The sequence below is a fragment of the Athalia rosae genome, chromosome 7, assembly GCF_917208135.1.
Source record: "Athalia rosae chromosome 7, iyAthRosa1.1, whole genome shotgun sequence".
Lineage (NCBI taxonomy): Eukaryota > Metazoa > Arthropoda > Insecta > Hymenoptera > Athaliidae > Athalia > Athalia rosae.
Window position 1 is genome coordinate 9,780,448 of NC_064032.1, and position 18,201 is coordinate 9,798,648.

The 18,201-nt window shown below is 39.0% G+C and overlaps 2 protein-coding genes and 1 non-coding gene across 9 annotated transcripts; 1 reads left to right on the forward strand and 2 right to left on the reverse strand.

Moving 5' to 3' along the window:
• Positions 1 to 1,933: 1,933 nt before the first annotated feature.
• Positions 1,934 to 13,684, forward strand: LOC105691133 (organic cation transporter protein-like). 6 transcript variants are annotated; one of them, XM_048659131.1, is made up of 10 exons: positions 6,275 to 6,943; positions 7,387 to 7,434; positions 10,852 to 11,132; positions 11,238 to 11,341; positions 11,454 to 11,608; positions 11,737 to 11,905; positions 12,507 to 12,835; positions 12,922 to 13,226; positions 13,316 to 13,456; positions 13,580 to 13,684. In XM_048659131.1, exons 1-9 carry the CDS (start codon positions 6,835 to 6,837, stop codon positions 13,454 to 13,456), a joined length of 1,641 nt encoding a protein of 546 aa, XP_048515088.1. In that variant the 5' UTR covers positions 6,275 to 6,834; the 3' UTR covers positions 13,580 to 13,684. The 6 variants fall into 6 exon arrangements, with proteins under 6 accessions (XP_012264848.2, XP_048515088.1, XP_048515086.1 ...); XM_048659129.1 differs by having other exon boundaries at positions 13,316 to 13,452; positions 13,563 to 13,684; XM_048659130.1 differs by having other exon boundaries at positions 6,277 to 6,943; positions 13,316 to 13,452.
• A 162-nt stretch (positions 13,685 to 13,846) lies between these two features.
• LOC105691132 (epoxide hydrolase 4-like) lies at positions 13,847 to 17,142 on the reverse strand. Of its 2 annotated transcripts, none has more exons than XM_012409423.2 (6): positions 16,086 to 17,142; positions 15,457 to 15,581; positions 15,083 to 15,358; positions 14,819 to 14,961; positions 14,498 to 14,752; positions 13,847 to 14,408 (listed from the first exon to the last, which is right to left on the reverse strand). In XM_012409423.2, exons 1-6 carry the CDS (start codon positions 16,293 to 16,295, stop codon positions 14,227 to 14,229), a joined length of 1,191 nt encoding a protein of 396 aa, XP_012264846.1. In that variant the 5' UTR covers positions 16,296 to 17,142; the 3' UTR covers positions 13,847 to 14,226. The 2 variants fall into 2 exon arrangements, with proteins under 2 accessions (XP_012264846.1, XP_012264845.1); XM_012409422.2 differs by having other exon boundaries at positions 14,819 to 14,976; positions 16,086 to 17,140.
• Positions 17,143 to 17,749: 607 nt separating this feature from the next.
• Trnal-aag lies at positions 17,750 to 17,831 on the reverse strand. The gene has a single exon. It is a non-coding gene; the product is annotated as a tRNA-Leu (tRNA).
• Positions 17,832 to 18,201: the final 370 nt, after the last annotated feature.

Genomic DNA, 18,201 nt, shown 5'->3' on the forward strand with positions numbered 1-18,201 from the left:
CGTTTTTAACGCTTTGACCCCAAGAACCCTAATCCGTTGACTAAATTGAGCTACGAATTAATCCCCTCTAGATATTCTGGTTTTTTCACTTGTGGATCGATAAATTGGCGATAACTTGGACTGAAATTTAACAATCACATTTTCGAATAAAAATTAGATTTCAACGTAGAATTATTTTCAAATTTCCAGTGGTTGAAGCGGAGGGGATGAACCATAATTTTTCAAGAATTCCTTTAAACATGGAGAGTTTTGAAAAAAGTGCAAATCGAAATTTTCAAAACGTGTATCACGACTTATTAAATTGTGTATCTTCTTTCTTTGTTTTTTATTTAGTTTTTTTTTTTCCGAATCCTTAGTCGATGTATATATAGATTCTTTATTCGGCTTATCTACACTAGATAAAAATAGTCAAACATATATAAGCATATGCGCGTATATGAGTACTTAATCTAGAGCTATATGTGTGATATATAGGTCTGAATCTATAGATAGAACTCAACTTTGCATCCAGACAAATGCAAGGTCATTTCCGGTTGCCGTATGTATACACATATATACATATACGTATACCTAATCACGTCATATAGTATATAAAAATAATCGCGTTTCATTCGTCGGGTTTCTCCGCACACATGTACGTATGTAGACTGTTAACCGATAAATATTATACATACGTTCTATATAGGTACGTATATTCATAAATTTTTCTTCCATTTTGTTTCACAATTTCCTCATGACGAGTTGAAAATTCCCAAATACAAAATAAACAAAAAGGAAGGAAGAAGAAAAAACCAATTTCGAGTCGCGAAAAAACGAAACGGTGTAGGACTTCAAGTTCTGACATAACGTCGGTCGCGTCGAAACCGATAAAAATAGGGGGGTGTAACGTGGCGCGCGACGACGACGAATTATAATACATAATCTATGTATTTATCGTACATTAGATATATATGTACAATCTGTACGTTGTATAGATTACATACAAAACACCAGTGTCTCTTATTTTATCGCAAGGGGGGCGTGACGTCGGTAGAATCGTCTATGACGTAGTTGGGCTCACTCAACCGTCGAGCTTTACAGCCTGCGAAGCGCCTAATGTTGTTAATTTCGCCACGTTGCCTTCGACCTCTTTTTCCTACCTCGTATCCCCCAAAATCCATATGCTTTATCCGCATCACCCTCGCGCGCCGCCTTTCCGCCGAAATTCCACCGTATTTCACTCCAAAGCTGTATCACCTTCTCTTTTATTCTACTTCATTTTATCTCAATTCATTATTTTCACGGATACGCGTGTATAACGTACGTCAAACGTATTTGCGCCTTATCTCGCGCGTGATTCTGTACTACAGGATTTGAAACGGATAATAATAATAATAATAATAATAATAGAATGAAACAAAACGAATTATCAAACGAATAAATGAATAAAATAACGTAAGGGAATATTTAGAGAATACTGAGACAGGGGGGGTGGTGTTGGTCAATATAGAATGAAAAGAATTTGACTACAGAAAAAAGGGGGAGGGTGTAGGGAAACAATGTGTTGAAATTGCGTGAATAACGACATGAATATAACGAAGACCTTGCGCTCTTTTGCGTATTGCGTTATCGCGTTTTTAATCATCTCTTTTGAAGTAGAATAAAAAAAAAAGGAATTTTAATTTTTTTCTTTTTTCTTTCTTTCATCGTTTGTATTTATAATATCGAGGTAATCTTTGAACTTAAAATTGGCTGACGAAGCGGTGGCTAATGGTATAGCTCGCTTTTTTTAATTTTTGTTTTTTTTTCTACTCTTAATTCGCCGTTCATCACTGTTTTATAATTTATACATTACAGGCGTATATTTAAGTTCGCGGACTATACGGGTTCGACGTACGTCAAGGACTCGGATCTAAAAGGGTGTAACCAACAAAAAAAGGAATCCTGTTGCCCGCACCGAACGTTGATGTCCTAATATAGTAAGTGAATATTATAACATTATATCAGAACGATCCAAAAGGATTCGGAACTTGCGGGAAAATATTCGCTTTTTCAAAAAGTCAAGCGATGCAGCCCTAATTTGGCGCACCATGTTCTTGAAAGGGTTCTTCGATTTTTGCCATAATTTCCGGCGCTAACTTCAGGGAGGCACACTTGGCCTAATCATAAGTGGTGTAGTCGGACACTAGGCGATGAGATTCAGGTTGGCGCAAAATATCCCTAGTGGAAGTTACGTACAATGGATGCGGGTCGAGCCAGACTACAGGTTTTCGGCCCTATTTTCATCCCTCTGGAAAACCTATAAATAATGGTCTCGCAGTTCCGAGAGTACAGACTTTTCTTTAGGAAATTTCCTCCTCTTTTTGAATCTTTTTGAAAATTTTAATAATCTCAATCGGTTTTCGAGATTTTTAAAAAAAATCAAACTCCCGTTCTTTTTTGAACTCAATTGTTTGTAACTTTTGCAATTTTCGTAAACGGACCTTCAATTTTTCTCAACAATCATCTAGGCGTTGTTTTGAATCGAATGAGAAACCTCGTTCATATTTTTTCGAAACTGCTAAGGAATGTTGACCCAGAAAGAAAGCACTCGTCGACCAGGCCTGCTGAAAATTTCGATCAGTACCAACCTATTTCTCATCGCGTAGTGTCCAACCACACCAGTTTTTATCAAGCCAAGTGTACATATGTGTACAAAGATATTACGTCCATTCGATGCTCCTCGCTCTACAGGCGGCTGTGTACGCAGAAAATGGTTAAGAATAAAATCATCTATTTTCGAACTACGAGTATCGTCAGATTTTAAAGTCTGTTTTCATCGCGACGTCATCGCAAGGAATTGGCGGCCAGTAGAACCGAATTTCGCTCTCCGTATATTTCATCTTTTTTTCTCAACACGCGTCAAGATTTCGAAACTACTCCCGACTACGTTGACTCGGTACGATTGAATTTCCATCGCCGTGCAAATTCTGCTCACGAAGGCTGCAGCTGCACTTGACTAACGATATTAGCCGTTCCTAATACGAGTACGAACTGTTCCGACGGAGACTTCCGTTTATGCGATTTATTAGCGCACTCGGAATATACACATAAGCTACGTACGTCTGTGTACATACGTCTTTAACGCGCGGGACCTGTACCTACGCGTTAGCGTTTGTACGGGAATAATAATTGCCCAGAGTTTATAGCAGCGGTACTTATAGATAGCGCGCCCTCTCTCTCACTCTTTCTCTCGATTATATTCTTGCCCCGCGATCGCCCGATGCCTGCCTGCGTGCAATTAGCCTAATTAGCAATCGTAATAATTGCTGGATTGTCGGCGATGATATTGTTCGGAATCGTATCTACGTGTAATATCGCAAACAGACACGACACCGGAGTCAAAATATAGCCTCTCCATGTATATGTAATCTAATTTTTTTTTTTTTTCTGTTTCGACAAACCGTTTTTTTTCTTCACTCTCTTTCTTAAATTAGTCATCGCGAATCGAAAACTTACGTGTGCGAGCCGGATACGTGGAGGATATATCGCGATTTTGTTCGAGTCGATTTATTTTTTATGCGCCGTATTCTATCTATCCATTTATCGACTTCTCGCGGGTCCTCGTCGGGAGGGGAGGAGGAGGCGGATGAAGCGTGCGGAGTTCGATTTTTCTCCGTTTCTCTTGGTTTTTTTCTGTTTTTTTTTTCTGCTCTTTTTCCCCCGCTTTTTTTTTCCCTTCAACTTCGAAGCGGCGCTTGGGAGAGCTTGAAATAACCGCGAGTAACGAAGTACAATAGAGTGAGGTACAGGGAGCGAACAAAGAATCAGGCGCGAAGAGGGGTGCGGGCGATGATACCCTCGGTGTATACGATTATTGCGGACGCGGGGGCCGGATTTATCAATGACCTCGAGTGCCTCGTTCTCGTTATTCGTCGGTTATTTAGAATTGTTGTTATTTTTTTGATTCAGGGAAATTCGGGAAGAATTCTTCCTCTTTCCTCCCCTTTGTTTCCCCCGAGCTCCGCTGTGTCGCGCGGAGATCATATACGGATCGCCGATTTTTGCCGCATTCGTTCTCTTCGCTTTGGGGGGGAGGGGGGGGGGGGGGGGCTGAATCGATCGAATTTTCCTTCTTCGATTCGAATCGGCCCTGAAAATTCAATGTAATAATCAGCGAATTATAGTACGGCTTGTCCGAAATACGTATGCACGTATATATATGCATAAATTTTCGTTCGATGCGTGCCATGCAGTGGCGCAAAGTCCCGGGGTTCTAAAATCAATACCTACCACCGAAAGCATCTCCGCGGCCCTCCACCTCTGCAGACTCCCTTGTTTGTTCTATATACCCACTCCCATCCCCATAGGCTACACCCTTTCATTTCCGTTACTTTTTTCGACTTTCGTTTTTGGTTTTTCTTTTTTTCGTTTTCCAAAAGATTTCATACCCCGTTACTTTCATCTTCCCTCCCTTCGTTAATTCGTACTCGAAGTTATAAAATTTCGGCGTCGTAAAATTGGGTGAATTTTTTTTTCATCTCTTTTTTATCGCCGCCTAAATAAAGTAACTCGGAAATTTAACATCCGTTTTCTTTTTTCCTACAAAAAATTGAAAAAAAATTGAAAAAAAATTGAAAAAAAATTGAAAAAAAAAATAGAAAAAAAAAGAACAAGCGCGGTTGCGAATCGAATTTTGGGTCATCGTCGCGGACGAACAGCTGTTTTTCGTGTATTATAGATGACCATCTCCTCGGGTAATTTCGTCCCGGTGTCAAACCATCTATAATTATCGACGCTGACGTGAATTTGATGTAAAAGTTTTCGCCGTCCCCGTCGCATTCGTCGTTGGTAGCCAGCTAAAGTCAAGGATTTTCCGTCGATTTATCCGTCTCCATCATTTATACGGCCCCCGCGCTGAATCGCCGATTATTTATTCCCTCTCTCTCTCTCTCTCTCTCTCTCTCTCTCCCTCTCTCCGCAACCGATTTAGAAATATTGCAGCCAAAAGTTCAGACAAACTCCATCGACCGATAAAAGTGCAAAGTTCAATCTAGAGGAAGAACTGGGACCTATATTGAAAAAAGAAACTTGGAGGAAAATTGTTAATAAAAAAAGTATTCATAAAATGTTTGCCAATCGGCAGAGTTACATAATATACGTTTAACTCGTACACAATTGCGCTGCCGTTCATCTGCTGCACCGGGAGGGGAAGGGGTGGAATGAAAATCTTTACTTGTTATATTTGACGATTGCATTCATATATGTATTATGCAAATTACCTATGTACCTGTACACCACATACGTATGTATATACGGCGTGTGAAGTTCTATTCTGCAAATACCGAGGCAAATACCATACACGAAATATATGTATGTAGAATTGTAGAATATAGAGACGGTAGACCAGAACGTGAACTATAGAATAGCTGGCGATCTAAATTTAGTGTACAATGTGTGTGCGAATCTATACCACATTTTACGGAAGACTGGGACGAAAATTTAGTGAAAATAAAATGTATGCGACATCGTTATATCTGTACATATATGTATGTAATTCACTACGTTATTCGTAAAAAAATATTTTCGCGGATCATTACGATCGCGGATATATTATACGTACGTATGTTGTATCGAAAAATTCTCTGCAGTGTACGCAACACGTATGTAACATCGTTCGAATCATCGTCGATCGTTACGTAATTTTGTACCTGATGTGTATTTGGAAAATAATGAATCGCAAAAAAAAAATGTGAAACAACGAAAAACAAAAATCAGAACGAAGAAAAAAATCATACCTGCAGCGCACGGTCGTACCTATATTTGATTTGGCATCGTCAGCGGCTCGTTTTAAACATACCTACGTTTCGCTCGTCATCATCCTTGCCAATTAGTATTACATACACATATTATATACATACATATATGGTCGCCCATCACGCAGGATCTGTTTTAAAACATACGCGTATCACACATGTGTACCTTTTCGCGTAATACCATCCTGTATATAATGAGTGCAACCGTGCGAGCGATGATAACAAAAAAATCGATTCAATTCACGTGTTTTTTTTTTTTTTTTTGGTTTTTTTTCAACTTTTAAAGAGGGTAATATTCTCGCGCCGGCGATATTCATATCATCTTCCCATAACGTACCGTATCGTGTGTACAATATCGGAAAAACTACACACCCTACCTTTGATATAAAGTTGGAAGAAAAACGGAAAAAGAGAGTTGAAAAAAAGTTATAATTGATTAAAAAAACAAAAAAAAGAGAAAAAAGAAAAACAAACCTTATCAAACGAACGAAGGTGAGAATGAAAATTTTAGCGCAGAGATTCAGCTGTACGTAGTCGTATCGGTTGTGCAGTCTTTTGATGATCGTTGACGCCTCAAACTCCCACGCGAATTCACGGAACGTTTGTACCCACGGTTATACATAGGTACGTACGTACGTACGCTGCCGCTGCAGCGATGACGAGGACGCGGTTAGGCTATAGTCGCGGCCCGCGGATTCATTCGGAACGGATTTGATCGTGACTTGCCCACGCGAGGTCGTTTCCAAGGTCTTGCGCAGAGTTCGCTATCCTATAGACACTGATTTTATTCACTTGATTGTCCTCTGTGGTTTCTTTTTTCATTCTTCGTTTTTTCTCTTCTCAATTCTTTTTCTTTCGATTAGGTATGGTATATTGTACGTATACCATGAATCGGCGACCGTGCACCGTGTTGGGAAATCATATTACACGTATATCGGAATTGTATATTTTGCGCGCGCGCGCGCGCGTTTGTGTGCGGAAATTTTGGCCGACGACACGATGACGATGACTACGTCGACGATGATCATTGCGACGACGTTGAGGATATTGTTTGTAAAACATGAGACTAATTGATAAGCGCACGTGTCCAATTCGCGTGTCTATCGGTGTTTGCGGTATTTGTTTGAACGTTCAATTAGCGGCGTTTATACAGATATACATATACCGACGTACGTAAGTGTAATACATTTTTCTGAAATTTATTTTTCAAATAAATTAACGGAAACCAAGATCGATATTATATATACGCACGTATATTCACCAGATATTTATAACACGCCTCAACATATATACGGTATACATATGTATAACACATTACACACATATTTGTTTAATTTTTTTTATTTTTCTTCTTCCTTCTTTCTTTTCCTCTATCTAATTTGATTTTTTTACAGTGAACTTCCCTCCCCCCCCCCTCCTCCCCCCCTCCACCCCGCCCCTCACCCAGTGAAAAATTTCAAACGATAGCCTTTTACTTGTGTAATTTTCTTTTCATACCTGTCCGATTATGTATGGATACGTTGTACAGGCCCGTGATTCTTTTTTTTTTGTTTTTTTTTTCTTCTTCCTTCGTTTCCTTTTGTTTTTTAACCCGAAAGCCCTTTGATTTCAGGCGCGGAAGGTGTACACCGTGGTTACAGGTGTGCGTGCGTATACCCAGGTACGAATTTTCGTTTAAGCGGTGCGGAGTTTAACGGTGGTTTTATTCTCCGGGCTTTCATCGCTTTTCGGCCTTTTGACTCCGGACTTGGACTCGACACGAAGCGACCGCGTAGCAGCTGTAGTTCGGTATAGGTATAATGTATAGCGCAAGGTACATACACCTATCGATCCCACCCGTCCTGCAGAAGTACGACGACGAGGGGAGGCCCGACATTCAACATTTATACGAGCCCGCCGCCACACGCCTATACGTATGTGTCTCTACGTTTTAACGCGAGGCGACGCGTCTCGCGACCGCGAAATGTCGGATATAATTTCGAAACGGAATAATTCAAGTTACACGATTACAATGATCTCCGAATGAGGATGGAAAAAAAAATTTCGTCCACATTAGTTTTCAGGGTCTCTTCATTTTTCCGGTATATCGCTGTGTGATCGGGTTTATATATATATAGTGACAGGAGGTACGATTGAATCGAAAATTCGAGTTGATTTTTTTAGCAACCGGTACGATCTACACGTCGTACACCTCGTGTCGTAAATGTATGCTCGTGCGACTTACGTGTGACGTCCATTATGTATCTACAAAGATACAGCACGTATATGGTGCAGGCCTTTATGTAGTCTGTAACCGAATTCACCGGTAATTGTCGCTAATTAATTGACGGGCAGTTTAATCTATCTCCGGTTCACCCTATGTAGTATATACATATATATATATATATATGCAGATGTATGTATATGTACTCGTATGTACGTACATCACACACACACACACACACCCCCACACACACACACAGACGTATACGCGTCGCGCGGGTCGCAGACAGCACTTATCAAACGTCACTCTCCTCATCCCCGTATCATATCGCATCACCTATGTATTTTAGCACGTTCAATCAACCTATATGTACATACTTGTACATAACATACGCATATACAATACACGCGTGTATATATTCCGCATATACATCGGCTCGAACGAAGTCTCATTTGTTGCATCTCCGTGTACACGATACAGGGGATGCGGGCGGGAGGTAACTACCCTATCGAATTTTTCAAGAAGATAATTCAAAAGCCGAAAAAATGTGCATCGCTTTTTTTATTTCTCATTTCATAGTCTTCCACCTATCGTCAGATTTCCGCAATTTTTCTCCCTGCTCGTCCGTTTCGTGACGAGTTTTCTTCTCCTTTGTTTTTGTTGCTTTTTTTTTTTTTTTTTTCGTACGAAAATTCCAGCTCCGTGGGGGATTTTATTTTATTTTCTAGTTCCTGCGATTTTCTAGTTTCTCCACTTCTGAAAGCGGGTCAAATTTAGCTACGTCGCGGAATATTTTCGTACGACCGCGATCGGTGTCGTCCTATTTTTACAACAGCACCGGCACACCGCCGCAGCAATGGCAAGCGGAGCGACCGACCGACCGACCAACCAACCAACCAACCAACCAACGAACGAACGAACGAACGAACGAAGCCAACGAGCAAAAGCCACATGGTATACGTAACGTGCCAGGAAATTTTAACGACACGTACACGAACACATAAATATGTATATCACGCGTACGTGTTACGGATACACAGTTGTACGTACGTACCTCTGTACGTATTACGTAGATGTGCGAAGTAAAATTTGTTTTATAATACACCCGTTGAACGATGTGGGTGTGTATGCACATACATTTCGGTATAAGCACGGTAGTACGCGTACGTGTGCGTACATGTATGTAAATGTCTCTAGGTACGTATGCGTGTGGGTGTACGTACTTGTACACCGCGAGCAAAAAAATGATGAGCCAATTTGTTGCGCGCGAGACTATCTGTAACGTCTTTTTAACTCGTATAACATATTTCACATTCATGTATTGAACGTCTTTGTTTTTATAGGTATGCACGCATGCCTATGTATTTTTAATATTCTACTTTTCTCTTTCTCCGTTTGGTTGGCAATTTCTTTTTTTTTTTCAATATTTCGTCTGCTTATTTTTGATTCTTTCTTTTCGAATTCTTTTCTGCCCTTCTCTTTTTCATCGGGGGAAAACTGATGAAGATTGTATTTACCAGTCATTTAATAATTGCTATTTTTCGAGAAGAATAAAATAAAAAACTGAGAAATTCTTGGACTTTTTCAACATCGATCAACCAATATATTATTCGCGTTGATAAATTGTTTCCTTTTTTTTTTTTTTTTCTCTCTTTTAAAATAATAAAAATGAAAGCGACGAAATTTGAAATCCTTAAAAGCGACCTTCGTTATTACGTCAGGCGACACTACACTAAGCCAATAAAAATATGAGAAAACGTTCTTCTAATTTTAGCAACGCCTGACAGTGCCCCTCATCCTCATAACTCGATTCGCAAATATTTTCACTCGAAATAATAACAACTGTTATTATTATTATTATCATTCGCGTGTTATACTGTTATCGCGTACCGAGTTTCGGCGAAGCAGTGGGTATATATAATGTATATACCGAATTCTCGTTAAATAAACAATAAATGGTGCCTGCTACGATCGTTAGGCTCCTACAAATCCAGCTGCAAAGCTCGAAATCGCCACCTTTTAGTAAAAAACGAAATAAGGTTGTCACAATCTCATACAATGCAGTTTCCTGACTTACCACATTTGGTGAAACAGTTTTCTTGCTATATTTGTTCATCTACTCAATCGGCAACGCGGATTACCTCATATAATTCTTGGCGCGTCGGTAAAACAGATCACTGCCTTCAAATTTGAACTTCTCTGGAAAAAAACGTGGAAATCAAATTTCCAGTGAAAAAAAAAAAATAATTAAATAAGATGGGCATTTGTGATTTTGAGGTTTGCGATGGTAAAGCAGGTTACAGCGCTCGATCTTACCGACCAGTCGTATTTCGTTGGTAAGGCAGAGCACGGTCATAACAAAGATGCAGTGGGGAGGTGAAATTTTTTTTTCTCCTAGTCATAGTTAGTCTTCTCTTAAAATACTACAGGAATTTATTTACGCCAGTTAGTTCGCTGAAGAATACTCATACGGAAAGACCAGTGTGTGTCATTCTAGATTCGCTCTGACAATAAAGAATTGTATTAAATGTATATCAGTAATTTTTATTTTTCATTCTTATAATTATGAATCGTTGTTGAGAGTTTTTATTGTTTAAAAAATTAACGATCACATTTAACAGAATTTGTCATCATGGTGAACCGAGGGAGAAAAGGTAAAATAATTTTGACTTTCTTGCGGAAAAAAAAGGTTCGATTTCTAAATTTAAAACCGACCGACTCGCGGTACAGAATTGTCCCATGGGGGGCTGGCTTTGATCTGTAACGAAATCGGAACTCTCCACGTGCCGAAGAATTGTTTTTTTGCCTCTATTGTATACCTATAGTTGTTTTTCTTTATTTTTATACCTGGCAATGAGATTCATACGGTTACAGATGCACCGAATTCGGACTTGATTCAGGATGCTATGGGAAATTTTGGGCCTTGGCATCTGTTGATCGCGATATCGGTATCGCTCGTCAAATTTCCCGTTGCTTGGAACCAGCTTTCCATTGTTTTTTTGGCGCCACCGGTTGAATTCAACTGCATCGAACCGATCAGTTCGACGAATAGTTCGATGTCGTGCAAAGTCGACGTTACCGGCCATGGGAATTGGCAGAAATGTACCAAATTTGAATACGACCGAACGATCTTTCGCGAATCCATAATCACCCAGGTAAAAACGAGAAGACGAGCGTAATCGGTGGAACAAAGAACACTTTACGTACTTTCAGTTTTTAACATGTTTTTTTTTTTTTTTTCTCTTTTTGATAAACTCCAGTGGGATTTGGTTTGCGATAAAAATCAATTGGCTAACGTCGCTCAGACCGTGACGATGTTTGGTATTTTAATGGGAAACATGATATTCGGTATCATAGCTGATAGGTGAGGAAGAAAAATGTTGTTTCAGAAGAAATTCTGTATCAGGGAAAAAATAAAATAACTGTAAATCACGTATGTGCATATAACGAACACCTCGAACACGCTCTTTTTATAGAATGGGGAGAAAAATTCCCCTTATTATCGCGGTGTTGATCCAATCGGTGACTGGTTTGGCGAGTGCCTTCGCACCATGGTACGAATTATTTTTGGCATTGAAATTTCTTGCCGCCCTTGCAACCGGAGGAACAATGCTTATCAGTTTCGTATTGCGTGAGTATATATATTCATATGTGTGTAGTGGCGATATTAAATATGCGTGTAATGATGATTTACTGTACAACTAATTAGTTATTATTAATTCGCGATAACTTTTAATCCGTTCGAATGTAATTTCGCAGTTATGGAAATCGTCGGAGTAAATTGGCGATCGAATTGTTCGGTATTATTTCACGTACCGTTCATGCTTGGCCATTTGCTGAACCCGGCGATCGCCTATTTGACTAGAACTTGGAGTGGATTCCAAATAGCGGTATCGGTACCACCGATATTGTTGCTCTCCTATTACTGGTCAGTATTCGACGTTGAATTGTGTAATTTTACTCGATAACATCGGAATCCGAGCAGTTCCCATTCTGTTTTTTTTTTTTTTTTTTCTAACCAAATTACTCGATTTTATTCCGGATAAATCTTGTCGTAACAACTCGTCTCGTATCGCTTTATTTTAGGTATTCTTTTTATTTTCCCTCCGACTAACGACGTGTCGGGTCATATGTCGCGATAAAAATTTGCTACTAAGTTCATTGGCGGTTCAATCGCCGACCTGGGCTATTACAATTCAAGAAACGGTCAACGGTCGACGGGTTAACCACTTTATGGATCGAAACCGCACGTGAAGGAGAATCAACGACTTTCAAAATACATACGAATGAGTTCGTATATATGAATTCGCAAATGACCTTAAACGACTTTGAATTACGCCTAACGACTCGGCTCTGTATTAAATTCGACGGACTCGGATGTTGATCGGAATCATGGAACCGAGAGAATTGTAAAAGATTTAAACTCCGAACGGATTCCAATAGTGAATCAGAATATCGCGGAGACGCGAGATTTCGCTTCGAGTGCGGTTTGAAAGAAAATAACGGGTAATGTAATAATCACCCCTCAGGATTATCCCGGAGTCGCCCAGATGGCTGTTGGCGGTTGGTCGAGTAGAGGAGGCTGAGGCTGTCCTGACGAAAGCTGCGAAACGGAACGGAATTTCACTGGATAAAGTAAAAGCTGCGATCGGGTGGCACGAAAATCACAAAGCGGAGAGGGATTTCAAGCACGGTGAAAAAAAGTATAACATCACTCATCTGTTCAGAACACCGAATTTGCGAACGAAAACGATATGCGTATGTTTCAACTGGCTCGCCTGCGGCATATGTTTTTTCGGATTGGCTCAGTACGTCGGTTACCTGAGCGGTGATATTTTCATCAACGTTGCCGCTTCCGGTAAATAAATTCAACCGACTCAATGAAATTTATGCTCACCCCCTTGGTCCGACGGTGATTCGATTGATTTTTTTCCCTCGCTTCAGCGGCGATGGAGTTACCTGGTACGGTGTTGGTGCTATTTTTGATCTCGAGGGTGTCGCGACTGAAAATTTTGATGGCCGGAAATCTTATCTCGTCACTGAGCGTTCTCCTGCTCATATTCATAACCGATCCTACTTTCCGGGTCTGCCTGGCGACTCTCGGACTCGTTGGAATGTCGATAAGTTTCCCTACGGTCTACCTTTACAGTTCAGAGGCATTTCCTACCGTCGTTAGAAATGTTGGAATTGGATTGGCGAGTCTTTGCGCGAGAACGGGAAGTATGGTCGCACCTTACATCGCCACTATGGTAACAACTTTCTATTTCATAGAAATCGAGTCGACTGCAGGAGAAAAAGAAATGGTAAAAATTCATTCAAATTGCCGTAATCATTGCAGAACGCCGTTCAACCCTGGCTACCTCCCGTCTTGTTCAGCGTTTGCCCGTTAATCGGTGTTTGTCTTTGTTTCCTTTTACCGGAAACGATGAATTGCGAACTTCCGGAAACCATTGAGGACGGTGAAAATTTTGGAAAGTAAGTTGCGCATTATTTTTTTCTGATTTGATGATTCGGTTTTTCTTCTGTTCTAACCTGTTTTCCATATTCTAACTGATTGTGAGTTTCTAATCTAAAAAAATCCATAGTTTGGATCTTGTTTCAGAAAAAAATCCATTATTGAGTCGAGCGATACGTAGGGAAGCTTCCAAAGCTAAATACGGAAGTAAAAACAACGGACAAGGTTTGTGATGAAAAATTTTTTTATATAAAAATAACAATAAATAGGATTATGTCTGTATGTACGTACGTTTAACGATCTGTGTAAAAACATCTTTACAATTATTTCCAAACTAACGATGAAGATAAAAGCAAAAAACAAAATTAGGGAAAACAAGAACATGGAAAAAATTGTTTCAAATTCCGCATCAGATTACGGTTACACTGTACATATATATATGATTTAATTATTACACTATTTAGACATATGGAACAAAGCGTACAACGATTCACACAACCGCGACTAAATTATAGTAATATATATATATATATGTACATAAACATATAATTAAAATTATGATTAAATTAATATTTACAAATTAATTGATCGACTCAATTAATGTATGGGTTTTTTTTTTGTGAATCTATCTCTCTCTCCTCTCTCTCCTACTCTCTCTTTCTTTGGTTCTTCGATTCGCCAAGACATCCAGTTTTTCTCTTTCGGATATATAATATTCTTTGCAATTCATCTTATTGAGATGCGCTGATTACGGTGAATCGTGATTTTCTTTATTTCGACGGAGGCGATCCTTATCAAGACGGCGCCTGTCCCATGTGGAGCATTTTTGCGGGAAGACCGTTCACCATTCCGTTCGTTTTTTTATGCACAGCGTCTATCACTTGATTACCGTATTTCACCGTGCTACTTATCGATCCCAACCACGAAGAAACGATACTTTTTGACGGAGATTTATCGACGCCCGATTGTTGAGTTCCTGTAAAAATGTAACGAAGAGAAATGGAAAATTTATGGCGCGATGAATTGAAATTCAAAGAGTCAATTGAATAATTAAAATTCTCTTACCAATGAGGAATTTTAAAATAGTTTTGTTGACTATATCGGGTTTTTCTTGGTGCGGAAAATGACCGGCACCGCTTATGACCTTGACGCTAAATTTCTCGCAGTGTTCGCTGCTCTTTATCATATTTTCCAACGATACTTTCGGGTCCTCGTTACCGACAATCAAAAGCGTGCGGGTCAAAATTTGATCCGGTGATTTGGGATTTATTCTGGCGAACGGTAGACTGCGGTAATAATTTATAGCACCCGTCCAATCTTCTGTTATAAAATAAGGAGAAAATCAAATTGGAGTCAAAGTTACATTGGGACCTTTTACCAACTCACCCTTTCTACTGAACGAATACTTGTAAGCTTCTACGTAATTTTTCTCGTTATCCGTCTGATTGATTTGCAAATGTTTGTAAGTGTCGTTTATTATAGAGATATCTTCCTTCAGGGCATCGATCTCCGGCAAAAATGGCAACTGGCTGAAATGGATCCATCTGAATTCCAGAAAAAGATTTCGTTCGTTTTGTTCTCACCTCATGATCTGAAACTTTATCCGAATCCCCTCCACTTTATATTACCATTTTTTTTTTTTTTACTCACTTGTCGTTGAAGAGGCTATCGCCGGCGAAACCTTCCCAGTAAAAATTTGGATGCGGACTTGAAACGGCGACGAATTTGTCAACCAATTCTTCGTAAAGCGCTACCATATACCACCCCAGGAGTCCTCCAAGGTCGTGACCTATTATACTGCAATTTTTAACACCAAACGCGAGAATCAGCTGTTTCAATTCATCCAAAAGAGTTTCGATTTTGTAGGATCTTCTGTTCGGCGGCTTGTCGCTGTCGCCAAATCCTTTGAGGTCCAGAGCGACGACTCTTGGGAGAAAAAAAAAAACAAACCAAAAGTAAACACGTTATAAGTTTTGATCGATCGGAGAACCGAACGACAAAGAAGAAGGCCGTTATATTTTTACCTGTAATGTTCGGAGAGCGGCGAAATTTGCTCCCTCCATGTTAACCAACAGTCGGGAAAACCGTGTAACAGCAAAAGGAGAGGCTTATCTTTACTTCCAGATTCCACGTAGTGAAGTTTCACACCCTGTAGCAGATCCGTGGGGGAGAAAAAACGTATAAATTATTATTCGACGCAACGAATCAATGAATACAAATGAAATCTTAGATTCGAAAGAAATTATTTTCTCCTTTTCCTTCTCTTCCTGTACATGCATCGATCCCAGTTACAGACTTTTCGTAAATTCATCACTTGTACACATTCTATCGTTCACATAAATATAATCTTATCAAAGGTCACGCGAAACCGAAGACGGTTTAATCGTCGGTACAGTATTACTATGAAGCATTATATTCTCAACTTCTTGACTTACGATTGAATAATTCTCCAATAGACTATCGATAATTCACGCGTGTTTAACACGTGGAAAAATGACGATGGTACAATTTTAAAGTAACTTCGGAAACTACGACGTGTTATTTCGTCATCTAACGTGGCGAACACATCGTGAATAATGTATTTGTTTTATTCTATCTTTTCTTTTTATTTTATTTTCCTCTCTCGAAGGCGAACGAAGATGACTGAACTGACCTTTAGTTTAACGTAGGAATGTTTTCCTAGACTGTTATCTACCAGACATAAAGGTGGATTGTCCCTTTCGTTTAGAACGAAGAACTGTTTCGGATTCCATGCCCACTTTATAAATCTCTTCGCTATCAGATATACACCGAACACAAATGATAGAAAATGTAATTTTATTATCTCCCAGACGGATATTTGCACTATTTTAAGATCCTCCATATTTATCTGTTTATTTCAGCGGTCGTTTGGTTTATTTTTTACTCCTTTAAAAATTCCAATTTTTCGTCCTCGTGTTGTCGTTGAATTTCTTTTTTTTCTTCTTTTTTGTTCACTCGACACAGGTTTTTTTTTTTTTCTTACTTTTGTTCTTATTTATAGATTTTAAAACAAACTCTACCGTTAACTAGTTAATCTATAAGATGACCAGGTCTTCCGAATGAACGAGATTATCGACAATGACGAGTAACTAATTGAAAAAAAAATTGGGAGATTCTCTTCGAAAATTCATTTACACAATTCCGTACAATGTCAACTACATTCGTTAACGTCTCTGTCACGACTGATGTGCAAATTTTTCCCTTCGCGATTCATCATAAACATATAGGTATAATATATGTACGTACTACATCTGAGCAAAGGTTAAAGTTACATACGTATGGATATATAGTTATTAATTTATCGTTTTTCTTCTCTTTCTTTTTTGCATCATTTTCGCGTATATGCTATGAGTAATTGAATAAATAAACGTGAAAAAAATATATTGGTATATAGGTATATATATTTATTGCGACGGGGTTGACGAAATTTTTTTTTTTTTATTTTCTTATTTTCAATTATCTCGGTTGTACTTAATACGTTATTTATCTTATTTTGAAATTCACCGCGTTGTCAAAAATTTTACATATCTTTAGTTTTGAATTTTCTCAAATTTATTCATTTGTTCTTTCACTTTGTGGCATTACAGAGAGATCGGTTTCGAATCAATGAACGAAATGAATCACCGCTGCGTAAACTTTCGAGTAATATCGAGTGGACTGCACTAACGCTCTTTCCATACTAGATATAACTCGGTCTGAACGCATAGTTTTTATCTTATCAGATTATATTTCCTAGACTTTATCTACGAAGATTATGTATACTTGAAACGAGGATAAACCTATTCTCGTATGATTCGGTACGAGGAATAACGGAGACGTTATCTACAACTGACGTGTTCGATATTCTGGGAACTATTTTTCTAAAAACTTGGAAAAAAAAAGGATTCACCAAAAGTCGGGCGAAACGGTGTGAAATTATTTCCGGAATCTCGTAGATCGATGAGAATTCTTATCGCGTATTAGTCACGACTGAAAATCATCCTCCGCGCTCACTTTCTCCTCGACTCTTTTCATGAAAAATTTTATCTTCAGTTGGCTCGAGATAAACGCTGAAACAGATCTCCTCGTTATCAACCAACAGACTCTGTCCGGATCCCCAAGGAACTGGCGCCATCTGGAAAATCTGCCCCCTGGATTCCCCGGCGTTAAATTTGTAAGCATGAAAACGTATAAAAAAATGCACGCTAAGAATCCGTCGGAGAGTCAACTGGTTCTACTCCATCCTCTCTTAGTTCAAATTTCCAACTGGGGGTGCTTTTTACGAATAGAAGAAGAATAAATATTCAAAAATTAAGTTGGCAGCGGTGGGATTCGAACCCACGCCTCCGAAGAGACTGGTGCCTTAAACCAGCGCCTTAGACCGCTCGGCCACGCTACCCGGTGAAATCTAGTTGGATAAAAAAATTTTTAATTTTTTAAATTATAGCTCGTTCTATTTTTGACGCGAAAATATACGACGTCCGATTTCGAGAGCCTGGATATGAAAAAAGAAAGAACGCGGTGTTTTTTGGAGACGTGCGATTCCAATTTTACGTTGTTTTTTTTTACTCATACTTCCGCCACCTGTTTTCGAGCGTGTTTGAATAGATTTTCAAATTTCAAGCGGTTGAATTATTAAATTTTCCTTTTTCTTTTGTTTCTTTTCTCATTTAAAAGCGAATAAAATAACGATTTTATAGGTATGCAATTATTTTATGCAACGGATCTATGAATTTGTACATGAGAATAGTTTACTTGTATACATTATT